The sequence below is a fragment of the Cydia splendana genome, chromosome 16 (assembly GCF_910591565.1).
Source record: "Cydia splendana chromosome 16, ilCydSple1.2, whole genome shotgun sequence".
Classification (NCBI taxonomy): domain Eukaryota; kingdom Metazoa; phylum Arthropoda; class Insecta; order Lepidoptera; family Tortricidae; genus Cydia; species Cydia splendana.
The window spans coordinates 4,110,527-4,130,799 of NC_085975.1; the positions used below are offsets into that span (position 1 = coordinate 4,110,527).

Consider the following 20,273-nt stretch of genomic DNA (forward strand, 5'->3'; position numbering starts at 1 on the left):
CACGTGCCTGACGTGCCCCTTGTAACTTCAATGCGTGTTGCGAGACTTTCGCGAATGATTCGATTTTTTTCGGGAAGGCATGGAAATCAGTCACATTATTTTATCACGAAAATTGACAGTGCCGCTGCTGTAACGTTGCAACAGAGTACCTAATGCTGCTGCAGTCGCCACCCGAATGTCACCTTTATCATATCTCACAATGTTTTTGAAAACGCGAGCGAAGCGAGCGCGAACATTTTTCAAAATAAAAACGCAATTTGATAAACAGTTAGTACATTTTTACTTTTAGTATGGAAATCAGTCACATCATTTTATCACGAAAATTGACAGTGCTGCAGCAGTAACGTTGCAACAGAGTAATGCTGCTGCAGTCGCCACCCGAATGTCACCTTTATCATACCTTAGAAAGTTATTGAAAACGCAAGCGAAGCGAGCCCGAAAATTTTTCGATATAAAAAACGCAATTTGATAGACAGTTGTACATTCTTACTTTTAGTCCCAACCTGACGCGAATCCAGGATTTCATACAGAGAAGGGATGGGATAGTTTCCTATCAGCCTAGCTTCGCATAGGGCTCGATATTTAAGGGTCTCAGCGAGGTTGTTTTCATACAGAAAAGATGCAAGAAAGCAGAGCTTGGAATTGACTAAGTGAATTGAATTGGCGAAGTGTGAGCAAGGCAGAAGGCCCAGCTGCGAAAGAGGATAGCTTGGATTTGAATCCACGCCCAAGTGTAATTAAGGCAGAAGATTAACTTTGCCGTAAGGCAGAAGGCCTCGCATAAGCGCTACTTGATAGGATGCTTTTAGTTTTCGGCTTTCACGGGGCCCCTTATAACACTTTGACAGTTAGGTATCAGGATCGCGGCTAAGGAGCAACTCGGTTTGGCCGACGAATCTGGCGTGCAAAAGAGCAAAATTCGCTATAAAATCGGTAACCTATGTCGAAAAAATCGGCTGGCCGCAAGCCCATGATTTTTTTTCCATGACTTTAAGGGCCTCCGCGTAAGGTCAAATCGAAAGCCTACGTTGGAGATGTTCTTTAGGTACCCTCACTCTCTTACTTGATCCCTACAACCCTTCGTTATTAGATGGGTACTTGTACACGTATAAAAGTTTCATGTAGGTTACCTACTCCACGACGACTGCAATGTTGATGCAGCCTGCGCGTTTTTTTGCCTACGGTTTTGGTGCCCCCTAGACGTGGTGCCCTAACTAGTGCTTATTTTGCTTAAAAGGGTTAATCCGGCACTGCAAATGACAGAGGTCAATGTTTTTTTTTTTCAAAGTACCTACCCATTTTCGTGGCCATTATTAAGTGCTTAATACGTATGAATATGGATTTGATATGGATGCGATATAATTACGATTAGGTATAATTCATGACGGAGAAAATTAATAATTTTAAATGATTATGTAATTATACTCGTGTTGATAATTATGTGTGTTTATTTTACCACTACGTAACTATGTAAACTCATTTTTAGTTTTCTTGATTACCTACTTAATGTTTACTCAGTTCCCCAAAAGATGGCACTGTGCAATGTGTGGCAATTCATTCATTGTCGTTTAATTTTATTGTATTATTAAATCAACACAATTATTCAATTAAATTTGTTGATATCCGTATCCCCTCTTCTAAACTTAGAGTTAATATGACAAAATCCTTCCTCAGTGGCTTATTCATGTCACAACGTATCAAATTCAGCACCATCGGTTAGTTTACCACGGTATGGTAAAAGCACCAATGATCGACGCTGCACCAATGTTCGACATGGCACTTATGTCAAAGTAATAATATAGTTTAAGTTTGAACAACGATTTTTTTTCTTTATTCAAAATTAATTCCTGTCACTTTGACCTAAAGTACTTATGTCGAACACTGGCTAAAAGTGTCGATCATTGGTGGTTTTCCCTTACTCTATAGTGGTAGCACATATTTGAAAAAAGTTTGCCCCTCTTTCCTAAGTAGCGCCATAAGATTCAGGGGCAAACTTAAGTCCATCGAGTGTTGTGGCTACCCCCCCTTTTAGGGGTTGAATTTTTATAGCCTATAACCTGGCCGGGGATTTTCTCGACAGATTAGTAAAGTTTGCACCAAAATCCGTTCAGCCGTTTTCACGTGATGCGCGTTCAAATAAACAGACAAACAGATAAACAGACAAACAGACAAAAATTCTAAAAACTGTTGGAACGTGTTCTGTTAACGATTCTAAGTATCCCCAGCCAACTTTTTTACAAATATCTTCCATGTACAGACTTTCGACCCTCTTCAGCTTTATTATATGTATAGAATAGAATATAGATAGATAAATAAATATATAACTAGACAATAACATGTTTATGTTGCTTTAAATTCGAGTTCATCAAAGTTCAATAAACCTACTTTACCCACTTTTAGTCCCATATCACATCATTTTCAAATTATTATAAAACACAACACTTGATAACCTAATATAAATATTATTCTATCAAAACATTTCGTCATTATCATTAACTATTGAAAATATTTTTTTAATACAGTTGCTCACAAAGTGCTACTTTACGTAGCTGTTTAGCGTGCGGAAAGTTGGTTATGTCGAACTAGTGCTTTTTACTTTTCCAATTTTTTTAAATTTATACTTGTTCCAATTCACGACTACTTATTGATGAGTGTTAATATTAGTTTCCTTTAAACGTCGTAATCAGCATAAAAACCTACTGTTAATGTAAGAATATGAAAAATATACATATTTCATATTTTAATACTTACCTCTTCATCATTATAACACGTTTATTTTTTAATATTGAATATTGAAAATTCCGTTCTTAATAAGGTGTCTGAATGGAACGGAATAGCTGCCAAACGCCCATAGATATAATATACTTAAAGACGACGTCTAAGCGAGCTGTCACTGTTACCTCTTTTGTTTAGTGTACGATTAACAATGTTTTACTTATTTTTTCGCAACTGTATTAAAAAACGTCGTTCGATACACGTGCGGAAATGTCATTCTTCACTCGTCCCGAGTCTTCCCACTCGCCTGCGGCTCGTGGCAAGATAACTCGGTACTCGTGAAGTAATGACATACCTTCCGCACTAGCATCGAAATGTACTATTATCTGACCGTACCGTTAGTTATCTATAAGTCTATCTAAAATGTATACTTTTCATTTCTCATGCTCTGAAAGAGGGTCATTTGTTGTTCTAAAAGGTGTGCAGAAAATGATACGTTTCTGCACTAGAGCATTTTAGGTTCCAAGTACTATTTTTTTTTTTTACGATTTCAATTACAATTTCAATTCTGATATTTGACTCCCCATTCCATAAATAACGATACTTTTGCCTAAATTGTTAATTGAAGATTCCTCAAAAATACTATAAAAATGTATACTTAGTCATGTTTTTAAAAAAACACATGCATTTTACTTTCCTCGTATTCGAAATGAAAAATAGAGTGTATAACTCGGGTGAAAGGCATCATTTCAGCCTCGGACTACCTCGCCAAACTACCTCGGCAGAAATGAGTGCCTTTCATCCCTTGGTTAACAATCTACTATTTCATGCCTAAGATTTGAAAATTATAAGCTTTCATATTATTGTTAACATGGACTCTTGGACTGTAAACATAAACAAGATGACTTGACAAGTATTGTTTATCTACTTTCTAGATAATTATCAAGAGAAATAGACGACCTTTCAATTAGAGCGATCAAAGTTTATGATTAGATCCAAAGTCCGATTTCTATACACATGTTTACAATGTCAAAGGTTTTGTTACTATTACGTGCTATTACTTACAGGCCAGGTCGAGTTTAAGTTATTCGATCTGGTTCCGATATGATACTGACTGAATAATGAAAAATTACAAAAAAACTAAATGTAAATATTTTCAAAATTGCTTGCTTAGGATTAGATATGAGGATATTAGGTATAATTTGAGGTATATTTTACACAAAAAAAATTGATGTAAACAGTAGGTATCTGGAGAAGCTCAAACTTGGTATGTTTTGAATTGGAAATTAATTTTATTCTAATTAAAAAGCCGGCCAAGTGCGAGTCGGACTCGCGTTTCTAGGGTTCCGTACATAAGTCCGACTCACGCTTGACTGCACGTTTCTAATAGGTTTTCCTGTCATCTATAGGTAAAGAACTATTTTGTGTATTTTTTCAAAATTTTAGATCCAGTAGTTTCAGATAAAGGTAATTTTTTGGCTATTTTCTTAAATAACTTCGAAGTCTTCGAACCTATGTATTTAAAAATTATAAAAAAACATGTCCATTTTTAGGTCACTAATTTACATATGTGCACCAAATTTCAACTTAATTGGTCCAGTAGTTTCTGAGAAAATAGGCTGTGACAGACGGACAGTCAGACACGCACGAGTGATCCTATAAGGGTTCCGTTTTTGGTACGGAACCCTAAAAATACTGGAATGTAATGCTGTGATATAATTTTATAATCGATTCCGAAGCCCTTTTATATACAATTTGTTTTCGCACATAAAAAAAAAGATAACTCCTCTCCATTTTTTTGGCTCAAATTTATTCAAATTGCCTAAACATATCAATCGTTGCGATTTTCATGCTTTTATCACAATTTGCAGCTATTTTTGGCGTACCGCCCTATTGTCATAATTTATCACATTAATATCTTCACAGTTCCGTTCGGAGAATATATATTTATTATAAAATGATTTATTTATATAGTTGTACGCCTGTTGTGTCCCACTGTTGGGCAAACGCCTCCCTCTCTTTCTTCCAGTCTTCCACGCATCTCTATCTATGACTCTATGTCAATATTTTAGTCAATCTTTTTAAAAGATCACCTCCTTCTAGGTATTTTATTATAAATTAAACACTTAATCGGCTAAGCTAATAAACGCATTAAAATCATAAACTGTCAGAGATATTTAAGCACAAAATACATTTATTTGAAATTTCCCGTCGTGTAGCGCGAGGACTACTATTTAGTTCCAACAGGTGTCGCTACGGGTCTCTATTGTTTCCCAAATAGTTTTAAGTCATAATGTATTGATTGTCCGAATTTTCGTTAGTCATAATTGGTTTTTCTCAGAAACGCGTAACTTTTCAGGATTGCCATAAAACAAACCTAACCTAACCTATCTACAGAATAACCTTACGAAAGTCCTGAAAAGTTAACGGTTTCAGTTTTATGACTAACGAATCGTAACGATAATATGACAAACAATACATTATGACTTAAAACTTTATGGGAAACAAAGGGACCCCGTCGCTAGATGTCTCTGCAGGTATTTAAGATGGCGCTATCGTTTGTTCCCCGTAGTTTGATGCCAACCACTATTATGATCAAGCATAACAAAAAATATATTGTATTGTGATCACTATTTTTGAATTCGTTCTTATTAATACCAGTAAGAACGATTATTGTAAATAATAACCAAGGTACAGTCTGTTCGGAAAGAGCAGAGTCGTGGAATTTGGGCCCCATACATTCCACGACATTTCTCTTTCCGCACAAACTCGGAACGTTGTTACGATTTGCATTCGCGATTGGAGTAGGTACATGTAGCATATCTGATTCTAAAGGTTTTAAAATCTTAATAAAGTAGTTATTATTAGTAACAAAGAAAATGTCGTAGTGCTACCTACCTTAGATATTATATAGATACAGATATATATTATAGAGATTATATTATGTAGGTACATACCCTCGCGTTATACACTGATGAAATTTTTAAATAAGTAAACTTCTAAAAAATCCCGTTATTTTTTCCTTATTCAATAACAAAGGGGTTTTTGTAGTTTAAAGTTTGTTTATTGCCTTATTTATTTATTATTTGTACAGTTTACTTAACGGTAAAGGTAATGGTTTTAATTAGTTCTGACCTTTTTAGTGATTTATAATAGGTACTTATTGTATTTGTACAAAATTTAATATATCTTCTAGGTCCCATTTACTTGAGAATAACTATGCATTACTATAATATGCAATCCGCATTGGGCTAGCGTGGGGACTATAGCCCAAGCCCTCTCGCGCATGAGAGGAGGCCTGTGCCCAGCAGTGGGACGTATATTATAGGGTAAAATGATGATGACTATATAATATGTATAATTGAATGGCTAGGCGTTGTTTAGATTACCATACCGTAAGGTTGAGTAGCATAGGATAGTAGCATAGGATTTACCTAGCCCATACCTAGTGGTAGAACTAACGAAAATATAACACAGGTCATAAAATGTATACAATTTATTGCACAACTTACCTACTTGTGTAGAAAAGATACAAAAACCGTGCATATGTATAATTATTGTGCAATGAGGTTCATTGCATTAACTCTATACGTTTCAGTCGGTCTAGCATGTGTTGCGTTCTCGCGCGCGACTCCATACATCTAGCGCGACTTTAAGTATGGACTCGCGCGCTAGAACGCAAGTTATGCTAGACCGCCAGAAGGATATAAAACGTATACAAAATCGTACTTAGTTTTTTGGTTTTAAGTTACTACGTGATAGATATTTATTGAATCATACGGGGATTTTAGAAAAAGGCGTACCTACCAATGCTACTTTTTTTCGAAAAACTATCAACTTGCGGACTATCGATTATTTAAGTACCTACGATATCAGTTTTTAAATAAATACTAATAGTTACGTCGTAATCTTGAATGAAAAAGGAAGGATTTTGCAAAATATGCTCGTCTGTAGGAGTAAGGACTCTAAAAAAGAATAAGAGTTTCCGACAAAATTTGACATTTTATGACGCATTTTCACATAGTGTAGGTACCTATAATCCAAATTTTGTATGAAGTACTAGGGACACTAATTTTCTTTATTTTAATCAATAGTACTCGTGATTCTAAGTCGAATAACCTAGAAGTTGTTAGTTTAAAAAAAATGGTACATTTTTTTCCTAAAACCCCCATACAATTATGTGACAGTTAAAAACCAGATAAAAACCGTCACGACATTAGCCAGCCACACAATTATTATGAAATAAAATAACAACTTATTTTTCACAACACCACGCGGTCTAGCATGAGTTGCCTTCTCGCGCAGGACTCCATACATCTAACGCGACTTCAAGGTGTTCTGCCTTTTCGCAGTACTATTTTTGGCGGAATTTCATTTGCCAACCAACATTTCGCCGACGTTTCACTTTGACAACTAACGATTAGCAAATGTTTGTATGACAACGTTTCAATTGGTAGAATGATTGTAAAGCAGATTATTATAACGCCTCTAAACTTTTGGGAGACTTATCATTTGTCAAATCTTTCACTTGGTCGAACAACTCTTGGACGAATAACGTTTCGTTGAAGCTACAGTTCGCATTTCATACATTAGGCAAGTTACAAATAAGAAAAAGATACATACCAAAAAATCAAAAATGGCCGAGTAGTTGGACTTTTTATAATGTATATTTTAATATTTGAAGCCAGTGGCAGCGAGCGAGCGAAGCGAGCGAGCAAGACCTTCCTGGGCAGAGCCGACTTGGATACGGTTAGGTTAGAAGACTAAGGCGGGAGCTTTGCTCCCGCCTTAGTCTTCGAGGTTATTTTTTTTTCAACAACCCGAAAAACGTACTTACACAGCAACTTTCGGGTCAATAATCCCAACTTTCTTTTCAAATATCTCAGCCATTTTTGATTTTGAGAAAAGTTATTCCTACAAAACATGCTTATTTTAGCATATTGTCTACGATTACTTAAAAAATAGATGTTATAATGACACAACATCCATCGTAAATTTGACCCAGTCCTAGATTTTTGTCAACTTTCGGGTCAAATATCTCGGCCAATTTTAATTTTAGAGAAAAGTTTATTAAGAAAAAAGTAATTATTTCATCGAAATCTTGTAAATTATTCTAAGTGTTTTGAAACCCCTATGTTTTATTCATTTTCTCAAAAAAAATTCTAAGTCCCAGAAACGGCCCCCTTTGGTACAGTCTGACCAAATGAAACAATTGGTAAACAATAAACAACTAATTGTATATTATGCCAACTAAAACATTCTACGACATGAAAGTTGGCATTTTGAAAATTGACATTATAAAACACAGACCAAACGTTTAGTTGGTAACTGTGCGGTTGGCAAATAAAAAAAAAACATTTGATAAGTTGGGAAATAAAAATTCAGCGAAATAAAATTCCGCCAAACGTGAGTTGGGAATTAATAATCGGCCATACCATTTTCGGCGATAAATAAGAGAACCCGACTTCAAGTATGGACTTTATCCCTTTGTAAAAAAATACCTTACTACTTTATTGACATACCTACCTATATAATTCCTACCTACACAATAATTAGGTAGGTAACAGTAGGTATACAGTTTTAGTCACGTTAACATTTATATTTAACGTCAAAAAACCGTTTTCATACTGAATTACTGGACCCAGTAGCTTTGTTTTTGCTAGTAACACATAAAAAACACAGCTCAATTTGAAAGCCTAGGCCGACAATGTTATGTTGTATAAAAATATTTTGCTGGCGCGCTTCTAATGATTGAATTTTTTTTCCTTAAACATGCGCAGAAATATCGTCTTCGAGTCCACTAGGTACTTCACAATGGTCGAGCAAAGGCAAACAAGTTTAGTTTAGTTAGCGATTCTAAAGTCGCCAAGTGAAGTCACCGCGCCAACACCGGCCGCGGCAGGATGTTCTGTTGTGGCGTCTCCTGCCACGTCCCGGACATATACTTCTTGGGTTTCAGCACAAATTTCACCTGAAAACAACATTATTTCACATTCAAATGTAATCTAAATAATGCTTTAGCTAGGCGCATGTGTTTTTATGTGATGTTGTTACATTGTGCGTAATTTAAGATATTCTGGACCCTTTTAATGTCGCACAGTCAACAAGGATTATTTCGTTCGTTCGGAATGTGCCTAGTTAATAAAAATGATAGTACTTATTAGGAAATAAATAGGTATGTTGCCTACCACCGCCACACGAAGGACGGGGGATATTTTTTTTCACTTTATCCCTACGTCCCATCGTAGTAGTATTAGACGACCTAGATCTAATATTTAATGGTGCGGCCAGACATGGCGGGACTCGCCGAGTGCCGAGCCGCTTATAACAATCTTAGAATTTTTGTTTTATTTATGAAATAAGCGGCTCGGCACTCGGCTAGTTGAGGCATGTTTGTGCGGCTCGCACCCTAATGATATATGTAATAGGTTCCATTTTGCTATTCCGAACGCCGTCTACAAAATATACCTATTTAAGACAGTTAAAGTGTTACCCACCACTAGAACGGCAGCGACGGCGCCTATAACGAAGCCGATAGCGACGTCATCCCTGTGATGAAAGTGTTCCACCACCCTCGACAGGCCAACGTACAACGCACCCAGTAGAATGAGGAACTGAACGGCGTGGCGAAGCAGCTTCGAACCTCGCCATTTACATTTCAGCTGGAGGTATATCTGAAAACCAAATAGGAATACATATTTAAAGGGAACAAGGAGAGTCACATTAAAGGCCTGTGCAAACGGGCTGCGTGTGCGTGACTAGCACGTGCGGCGTTGTAGTATACAGATCCTTATGAGAGACGGCACACCGTGCACCGCTTGCGTGACGGTGCGTGTGCGGCTCCAACATTTTAGCGCACGTGCACGTGTACGTCACGCACACGCAAGCTGGTGTGCACATGCCTTAAGGATGTCTCACGCTAGGCCGGGCCGGAGCTTCCGGCGCTTCGTTTTCTATGGAAAGCAGTAAGCACCACGTGATCACCGATCAGCCGTCAGAAAATGACGGGTCGGACGCCTCAGCCTGGGCCCGGCCCGGTCTAGCGTGAGTCATCCTTTAATTTACTAAAATTTTAGAGTTTTAGAGATTTGGAGGCTTGCATTATACTCTAGTAAATACAGATTTAGATCTTTGAAGCAAGACTAGATGGAGCTTGCGTTTGGGATGCTTGGCTTAAATGATTTATAGATTATACCATGGCGATACAACGAGGAAATGCCGCCAACATCCTTGGTACAATGCCTCAAGGGCCTATTTTGGATCTAAGCTAGTTATTAAAATTTAGTTTCTTAGTACCACTGTATATATCTTTTATGTAAATAAATGTATATAACTTACAATGTAGAATACGGCGATGTACATAGCGAAGCTTGCATGCGCGCTAGGGAATGACAGACTGAGCTGACTGATCTCTTTAGTGCGCGAGTCGTTGGGGTCTACGCAGGTGTAGACCTGTATGTAGCCGTTGGCATTGGCGGGGTCTGACGCGTTGTAGACCGGACGGCAGACCTGGAATGGAGAAAGAAAAGTTGGGCTTACTTTGTTTTAACTCAATGTTTGATGCTTTGTTGCTTACTAGGTACTAAATAAGTCGATGATTTATATGGATTGTTAAAAACATAAGAAAAACTATGCCATGGGAGTAATGTAAAGTCACTATGCTGAAAATTGATTGGAGAAAAAAGAATAGTGTTTAATAACCTAATCGATAATTATACGATATACTTAAACCTAAACTCATCAACATAGGCACAAAGAACAATTTTGTATGTGTGAGAATCATCATCATCATCATCATCATCATCATCTCAGCCATAAGACGTCCACTGCTGAAAATAGGCCTCCCCCTTGGACCTCCTTACGTTCCGGTTGGAAGCGACCCGCATCCAGCGTCTTCCGGCGACCTTAACAAGGTCGTCTGTCCATCTTGTGAGTGGACGTCCTATTACGCTGCGCTTGCTAGTCCGTGGTCTCCACTCGAGCACATTTCTACCCCATCGGCCATCTTCTCTGCCTGCAATGTGGCCTGCCCATTGCCACTTCAGCTTGCTATTCCGGTGGGCTATGTCGGTGACTTTAGTTCGTCTATATACGCATCTCCGCATTTCTGATTAGATCACGTAGAGAAACTCCGAGTATATATGTGTGAGAGTATTGTAGTTATTATGATTGCCTATAGGTAGGTACATAATGAACAATGAGTGTCTTTCCAAAACATCAAAATAACCGTAACATTACAAAATTGACAAAGAAACGTTAACACGCGTAGCAGTAAATGAGACGAAGGTGCGAATGACGTGATATGTGACGCGTATCCATTGTACCTCTAATTTGGGTTAAACTCCGGTAATTTGCAACTTTTTCACCGTTATTGTAAACAATGTACCTACTTATTTGTAGCCTTTGTTATAAAAACATTTGTAGGTACCTACCAAAGTACCTACATAGAAGTAAATACATATTACCTAAATAATAATAATCAAATGTGGCGGGTGCTGCCTCTGCGTGCGTCCTATGACACGGTCAAGGGCAGCATCCGCTCGGTGTGAAAATGAAAATGAAAAAAAAAAAAATATTTATTCAGTTTAAGAATTACTTATACAGTTGTAAGTGTTGGCGCCTCTTTTTAAGTAACAAATACCTGTGTTAAGAGGCACCGCTCTTCCTTAGTAGAACAACAATATATGTATATTTTTAAATTAACATAGAAATTAAATGAAATAAAATTAACGCACCGAGAATAACAAAAATAATTACGTGTGTGTGTGTGTGTGTGTGTGTGTGTGTGTGTGTGTGTGTGTGTGTGTGTGTGTGTGTGTGTGTGTGTGCGCGCGCGTGTGTGCGTGTGTGTGGTGTGTGTATGTGTGTGTGTGTGTTTTTTTTTTAAGAGGGAAAAATACATTTGCGTATCATCAGGATTATGCCCGGTATGTCGGATTCAGATGTTCAATACCGACTAAAAAAACCTCCTCTTTCTCCGGCCTCTGCTTTCCCCACGGGATCCACCGCTAGGCATTACTTCGTGGAGTGTGTGTGTGTGTGTGTGTGTGTGTGTGTGTGTGTTTACAGTCCTAAAACACTTTGGATTAAGTTTTCTGTATCATAATAACTCTTACATTTAAGCCAGTCTGTTATATTTTTTTTACATTCATAAAATGGTAAGTGATATATATTTATTTTAAGTGCTTATGTATGACATTGTATAGTTTGCCAGATTTGTAGACAAATTGTCTACTAGCGTATGTGGTATTTATTGAAGTGGTTGGAATTATGTTACCGTTTCTCCTTGTATTTCGTATGGTAGGTGTATATGGTTTAGATTTGTGTATTTTTAAAGTTGCAAATAATATGTACAGTTTTCTTACTGTTAATACATCAGAAAGCTTATATAGGTGTACGGTTGGAAATTTGAATGGTTTAAAATGCATAATTTTTAATAGTGATCTCTGGGCTCTTTCGAGCTCTAAAAATTTGGTTTTAGTGGCGCCTCCCCAGACCGGTATGCAGTAACTAATAATTGATTGAACTAGGGTTAAGTATATTTGTTTAAGAAGTTGTGAATTAGCGATATGTCTTAAATTTTTAAAGACCCATATAAGCTTCCTGACTCGGCTCATGAGCAGCTCTATTTGTAAGTGCCATGTTAGGCGTTGGTCAACGAGTATCCCTAAATACTTAACACTTTCAACTTTATTTATAATAGAGCAGGCACCGGTTTGTATATTGTTATTACATGTGTGGATTTTTATATTATAAACGGGGTTGGGTTGTGAGCTATTGTAGTTTGTGAAGGAAATATAGTTTGTTTTTGTTGTGTTTAATGTAAGGAGACGAGAGCGGAGCCAGCAGGCAACTTCTGATAAACCTAACTCTGCAGAGTGTTTCACGTCTTCCCAAGTATCTCCAGTGAAGACAATGGCAGTATCATCGGCATAGGTAAAAATGTGTCCTCTGTTTATGTGCATATTACAAAGCTGGTTTATATATATTAGAAATAGGGTTGGCCCAAGGACGCTCCCCTGTGGCACACCAAAAGATATATCTGATTCTTCGCTTATGTAGGTTCCTATTTTTACTTTTTGCGTACGGTTTTGCAGATAGTCTTTAAAAAGTTGTAGTGGGACGTCTCTAATACCTATATTTTCTAAAACTGACACCAAAGTAGGAATGGAAACAGTATCAAATGCTTTTTTTAAATCTAAAAATACTGTTAAGCATTTTTTATTTTTGTCTATTTTGTCTACGTGAGAGCTGTTACTGCATCTTCTGTAGATAGTCCTTTTCTGAACCCATATTGATTGTCTGATAGTATCTTGAAGTTTGTGAGGTAGTTTAGAATGAGGTTATTAAGTAGTTTTTCTAATATTTTAGAGATAGCGGGTAAAACGGAAATTGGCCTGTAGTTGGATGTATCATCTCTATTTCCACTTTTGTACACTGGAGTGATTATTGCCTTTTTAAGTGCGTTTGGAAAGGTTCCGGTCTTAAAGCAGAGATTGATAAGGTGAGTTATAATAGGAACAACTATTGCACTGGCCATTTTCAAAAAAGTTGCAGAAATGTTGTCCCAACCCGGGGCACTATTTGATTTCAAACTCATTAAAGTCGTGTAAACTTCACTGGAGTCAGTGTCTAATAATACAAAAGAAGATAGTAAGGGGTTTACCGGCTGATTAGAATTGTAAGAAATATTAGAATTGTTTGTTAAAATGTTTTCAGCTAAAGATTTTCCGATACCGGCGAAATACTCATTTACCGTGTTCACAGCATCAGTTGGAGAGTCTTTGATATCGAGTAGTTGATTGCTCTCTGTGTTTTTAGGTTTACGATTTGTTATGTTATTTATAGCTTTCCACAGATACGTAGTGTTTTTACCAGCTTTGTTAAGTTGTTCTTGGTTATATGCTCGTTTATGTTTCTTAATGAGGTTATTGCAATAATTGCGATATCTTCTATATGTAATTTTAAGTGTGATGTTATCTGGATCAGAGCGTAGTTTAAGCTGCATGTTATTTCTGTTCCTAATACAGCTTAATACTCCCATAGTAATCCCCCTTACCCCTTACATTTCATTAAAGTGTCTGCGTGTTGGCTTCGGCTCCGCGCACGCCTCCCAAAAAGTCCGGAACATCATTGTTCCGTGATGGGAAAGACATCAAATGTAATTAACACATTCACTGCCACTAAGTGCTACGGATTACGCTCGTAGCGCGTAGTCACGTTTTCGCCGTATGGAGCGCGAAGTCGCTATGAACAGTGTACCCGACTGTCGGGTTCTTGGCCCTGAATGTGTTAACACGTTTTCATCAAGCACTAGTTACACTACATTTATTTAAGGAAGATCCGACGGACGGACGGAGATGGTGACTTACTATATTATTTGCATCTCTATTCTTCTAAAGCAATTAATGTACAGTCAGTAGTAGAAGTACCAAGGCGAGGTGTTCAAAATGATCTGAATGCTTTATTGTTAAGAGAATAAGAGCGTCTACAGATCATTTTTACTTTGCCCGTTTAGTTGTTTCTCCTGCTGTGCATCTTTCGGGTACATGGGCATGTAATGAATGATGTTAGGGATGAATGTTGATGGACGGAGAGCGGATGGTAGACCCAAAAAACGTAGGATGGATTGTGTGAGAGAGGATATGAGAAAGAAAGGAATGAGTGCTGAGGTGACACAAGACAGAGGCGAATGGAAGAGAAAAACATGTTGTGCCGACCCCACATAACGTGGGATAAGGGCAGGAAAAAGAAGACTTGCTTACATCAAAGAAATGCGGCCTAAGCCTTCCAACGATTTGTTTCAAAGTCTCCGAAGTGACTTGCTGCACCACCGCGCCGTACGTGAAGATGCCAATGGTGACGTAGCTGGTCCACACCCAGCCCGGGATCAGGTGGTCGCACAGGAACTTCTCGCCGACGCTCCGGCCTTTCTTCTCGCGGACATATTCTACGATTATTACCTGGAAGAGATGTAAAGGTTTATAGATAACACTAATTGAAACTGTTGGGCTAAGATAGTCGGCTCTTTCGTCACCATGCCTGTCACGTTCTAACAAATATGTAAGTACGAAAGCGACGCATGGCATGACAGGTGTTAAAAATGCGACCATGATACCGCTTCTGATTATATGACTTTTCATTCGCAACTGTCATCCACACATTTATGCTTTCCGATTGGCGTTTCTCTCTCTCTCATCTTAGCGTTTATCCCGGTCTTCGGCATACTATTTAGTAAGATCATTAAAATCGACAATTTGGCAATGACCACTGATCTGAGAATGCGTCGTGAGTTACAGGCATTTTTTTATATGTAGATTGCTCGTTTCATGCAAGCCTTCCAAGAATTGTGCTGCGCAATGTGCAACAAACATTTTGCCGCACCATAAATCAAACCATACGTTTACTATTGCAATAATTATATGCAATCCGAATAATCACTGTGGTTTTGTTACTTGTTATGAATTCTAAACTTAATAGAGAACAAAAGAAAACGAGTTAAACAAAGGACGGAAATTGATAATTATGCAAGACAGACTGGGGTTTTGAGCGCTGTTGTTAATTACAACGGGAAAATCAAAGATTGGGTCTAATAGATAATTTAAAACAGGAAAGGTGATAAGTAGATTCCTCATATTACTTCTACTAATATCCTTGACTGAATAAGTACCCGTCAAGGAATGAAAGTTGCAAAAATCTTTACAAAAACTGTACAAGAAAATAACTAACTTTTTCCTAAAAGAGGATCTGTCTAAGAAAAATCTAAAGTCTTGTGAAAGTTTGAAGAGTTTCTGGAAGTGTTATGTTGGGTAACAAGAAAAATACCATCTTAGGAAATAAATATTAATAGAAAATATTAAGTAGTAGCTGAGTGCAATGTAATAAATTGTGGTAGAGTATAGGGCTCATTTAGGCATCGCATCAGAAATGAGGCCATCCGCAGCAGAACCAAAGTAACCGATATAACCCTCCGAATCGCTAAACTTAAGTAGCAGTGGGCGGGGCACATTGCCCGTAGAACCGATGGCCGTTGGGGCGGAAAGGTTCTCGAGTGGCGACCACGTACCGGAAGGCGCAACGTGGGTAGACCCCCCCAAGGTGGACTGACGACCTGGTAAAGGTCGCGGGAGTCCGCTGGATGCGGGTGGCGCAAGACCGGTCATTGTGGCACTCTTTGGGGGAGGCCTATGTCCAGCAGTGGACGTCCTCTGGCTGATATGATGATGATGATGATGAAGAACTCGCATGTGAGTTTCATAAGTTTCATTACATTGCGGTATTTGATCGGTCGGAATTCGATTAGATTCGCGCGCCTTCTAAATGAGCCCTTATTAGTAAATATTAAAGTATTCAATGTGTTAGATTTTTTTTGTACGAGGTTTTGTACTATACCGTGACAATGACGAGTGCGAAGCCAGCAGGCGCCAGCACAGCCTCAGGTACAGTCTGCTGTTCATACGGCAGGTGGAGGCTGTGGTCATCCGCGAAGAAACTTTCCAGCTTTGTACTATACCGTGACAATGACGAGAGCGAAGCCAGCAGGCGCCAACACAGCTTCAGGTACAGTCTGCTGTTCATACGGCAGGTGGAGGCTGCGGTCATCCGCGAAGAAACCTCCTAGCTTTGGCTTGCTCCAGAACTGGAAGTACAGGAGGGGAGAGGCCACTGAAAATATAAAAATAATTTATGGCGCTACTCATAAATGGATGTCAAATCTAATATTGCGTTGATAACCTTTAAAACGGCAGAAATTAACTTAGATTTTGCTAAATTTGATGAATCAGGGGCTAGCTCGAGCATTCTTTAAAGAATAATTTTACTTACAAAGTAAGTATTAGAATAGTTTCACGATTGTTTAGACTCCTTTAGATGGTGCGTGTGACCTCGATCATAGTTACGATTAATAATCGTAGCATGAAAAAATATATTAACGTTTAAAAAGTTTTTTCTGCGGCAAAAATAAAACGAAATATGTAGAGAAATTTTGTCCATAAAAATAAGTATGGTCCTTTTAAATTATTTGTTTGTTTGTGACAAGACCTGCCTCTGCCATACCATAATCGCTATCTAGTCATAAAATAAAAGGATTAAGGTAAGGTGGGGAAGGCTATCACCGCGGCAAGACAAACACTTGTATGGAAACCTCATACTGTTTGTCTTGCTCCGAGCAAAATAAACTATATTCGTCTTATCCCACCTTACCCTACGTAAACTCAGATTATCAATCATTTTTATATTTTTCTAAAACTGGTACAACTTCCGCATATCACTATCTAAGCTTAATAAAACGGAGATAAACTCAATATCGCTGGGAGCGGGAATATACAGGCTGATTCAGGAGACGTGAGCAGGACTAATACTGCACATTTCGTAGATTATAAGCAACACTTTCGTATCAGTATTAGTGAGGTTAACGTTAATTTTCTAGTCGTGTTGAAAAAAAAAGTTATTAATTTATTTACGACATGCGTGGTCACCCTAAAATTAGAATACTAAACTACCGATATTCTGTGTCAAATTGAATGTCACCACTGTCATCGCGGTCTGGTAACTTTTGAAAACTCGTATCTCACTCAAGTTTGACAGTTTATTTTCTTCGTAATCAAAAATTAAAGAGGTTTTATGCTTATTAATTAGGTCTTGTAGGGTGACCATGATTGTAGAGGATTAAATTTGCCCTCACCAAAAAGTTAAAAAATAGGAAAAAATCTGGCTGTTTCACCTAAATAAGACGGTGATCGATCAATTATCAGTTACTGAGTGTGCAGGATTAGTCCTGCTCACGTCTCATGAATCACCCTGTATAATGATATCGTGATTATTGACAGCGTTATCTTCGAGAGTGTTTCCCATGGTGTTCCCACGCGATCGATCACCCAGAAATAATTATTAATTTTGAGTTGGGTGCTCAATATTCATATCACCCGGCGATAAATATTGCACATTGGAATTTCGGCTTCGTAATAGAGCGTTCTCTCTCTCTTTCTTTCTCTCGTTGTCTCCAAATGTCTCATTCTAAACACCGATGTGCAATATTTATCGCGCGGTTAGGTACTGTATACATACATATACCTACCGCAATAGGGTCAAACAGATCACTGTGTTATGTCTTTCCTGTAGACATACACAAGAGTTAAGGGCTATAAAGGTTAATTTTCTTATTTAACCCTTATCCACGTAAAAAGGTCCTCCTTTTATTTAGAGAACTATGATAAAATCATTGCTTACATGCCCACAAGCTGTTAACTATTTCCCACAGGAGAGAAAAATGTACTGTTCGCGATAACACACTAGTTTTCTCTCCTGTGGGCGATAGTTAACAGCTTGTGGGCATGTAAGTAATGATTTTATCATAGTTCTTTAAATAAAAGGAGGACCTTTTCACGTGGATAAGGGTTAAATAAGAAAATTAACCTTTATAGCCCTTAACTCTTGTGTATGTCTACAGGAAAGACATAACACAGTGATCTGTTTGACCCAATAAGTAGTTAGGACACGGAAGCATATACTATCCACCATAATTTCGTCGGCCAAACATTCTGTGGCTTTCGTTTGTTTATATGTACAGTCAGCAATAGTATGTTACACAACTAGGGCCGCAAAAATATGTGACACGTTCTTATTTGGAGCGCAATAAGAGCGCGTCATATATTTTTGCGGCCCTAGTTGTGTAACATACTATTGCTGATGACTGTACCTATTGTATGAGTACACAGGCATTTAAACTTCTGCGTGAATTTCTTTTTCGGTAAAATGTAGGCGTTTCCTGTAGGTAGAGCCTAGTTGTGCTCAAAAAACCGGACAAGTGCGAGTCGGACTCGCCCACCGAGGTTTCCGTACTTTTTAGTATTTGTTGTTATAGCGGCAACAGAAATACATCATCTGTTAAAATTTCAACTGTTTTTTTTTAAATTTCACGGTTCAGATACAGCCTGGTGACAGACAGACAGACGCACAGACGGACAGTGGAATCTTAGTGGAGTTGGGTCCCGTTTTTACCCCTTAGGCGCGGAACCCTAAAAATGGCGTTTCATGGGGTTGGTGCTGAAACGCGCACAACGCACATAGACCTAAATATTTAAATATCATATAAAATATACTTACAACAGCATAATATAAAGAAATCCAGCACAATCTTCCATATTAACATATCCTGAGCCATCTCACACGATACAAAGATCAATTGAAATAAAATCTAATTAAACTAACACTCATTCGAATTATACGATTGCTTCGGAAATTCACTTGATACGGCTTTTGCAATTCGCACGATTTTCATTTCATTAATCATTGTATTTAATATCTTTCACAGATAAGATTTCGATTTCGAACACACCCACTTTGCACTAATTAATCTTTTGAATTAACTTCAAGTAACGCTAATTCTAGGTTAGTATATACCTAAGTATTTTTCATAGAACACTGATAATTCATAATCATTGTTTATTAAACTTTTAACAACATCACCCCGTTGATTGTCTCTTATCGCATTATATTAACCTGCAGGCGTATTATGGATGGCTTTATCCACGTTTATCCACGTGATAAAATAACTGTCACTTTTTAACACTGGAGGATAGAAAGTGACGGATACCATTTTATCACGCTATCACGTAGACAAAAACGACCATCGTATCCGTGCTTAAAACAAACGTTTTAATCATGAAAGGTCCGCTCTTGTAGCTCTGGTATTAAAAAGCCCTAAAAAAGCTCACGTGAAATATCAAAATAAGTGGAGAAAAAGTACAACATTGCCCCTATGCAAATTAAATAATTATTCTTGTGTCCAAGCTTTTCTTTACGTCACCGATTCAGTGGAAACAGGGTGTTTTTTCAACGGTTAACCATACTTCGCGAGGGAAATAAGTGGTGACACTAGTCGCTAGATTACCAACCAGTAGGTATAGCACCAGCCCCTTAACCTTAACCACAAGAATCACTCACTGTCCAATAGAAAACACCAACATCTGGTCAGCTGAAAGGTATAAACCATCTTTTTTCACGATTTCAGTGATGGTTTCTCATAAGGCCAGACATCGTAAATTTTATAGCATTTTCGGTGCAGCGGAGTGGTGTTAACGGAATTGGTATAAATAAACAATTTCAACCCTAATAATTACGTTAATATTAACCTTAATTTACCATTTCAGTTGGAATTATCTATAAGTACCAATTCCGTTAACACCACTCCGCTGCACCAAAAATGCTATAAAATTTACGATTTCTGCAGTCATAACGTGTAATCGGGTAATTTCGGATTTAAAATTCACTCATATTCCGTTGTATTAAGTCCCTTTTTAGGAACTATCACGCACTTTTTAGCGTTTTTTCCTATCGGAATTACCCGAATACACCTTACTATAATTCGTTCAGTATGACCTACATATTCACCTCCCAGAGTATTGCAAAAACTTGAAAAACACTGGTTACCTACACTGGGACGGTGTCCTAAAGAGGAGATCGGACACAAGAAAAAAAACCTTCATTTTTTTCAATTCTCCTGCCCAGTACCGTGTTTACCATAAGGGCAAACGGGGCCCATGCCCAGGGCCCCCATC

The 20,273-nt window shown here is 37.9% G+C and overlaps 1 protein-coding gene across 1 annotated transcript; it reads right to left on the reverse strand.

The window, feature by feature from the left end:
• Positions 1-8,226: 8,226 nt before the first annotated feature.
• Positions 8,227-19,115, reverse strand: LOC134798106 (putative phosphatidate phosphatase). Its single transcript, XM_063770446.1, has 6 exons — positions 18,820-19,115; positions 16,229-16,380; positions 14,481-14,678; positions 10,054-10,224; positions 9,213-9,389; positions 8,227-8,686 (listed from the first exon to the last, which is right to left on the reverse strand). Exons 1-6 carry the CDS (start codon positions 18,875-18,877, stop codon positions 8,591-8,593), a joined length of 852 nt encoding a protein of 283 aa, XP_063626516.1. The 5' UTR covers positions 18,878-19,115; the 3' UTR covers positions 8,227-8,590.
• Between the last annotated feature and the right edge of the window lie 1,158 nt (positions 19,116-20,273).

Coding starts and splice junctions, on each gene's coding strand:
- LOC134798106 (XM_063770446.1), bottom strand. CDS start 18,877: ATGGCTCAGGATATGTTAATATGGAAGATTGTGCTGGATTTCTTTATA. Junction 10,225..14,480: donor TTAGGCCGCATTTCTTTGAT/GTAAGCAAGTCT, acceptor TCTCCATTCCAG/GTCTGCCGTCCGGTCTACAA. Junction 8,687..9,212: donor CCGTCGCTGCCGTTCTAGTG/GTGGGTAACACT, acceptor TGTTGTTTTCAG/GTGAAATTTGTGCTGAAACC.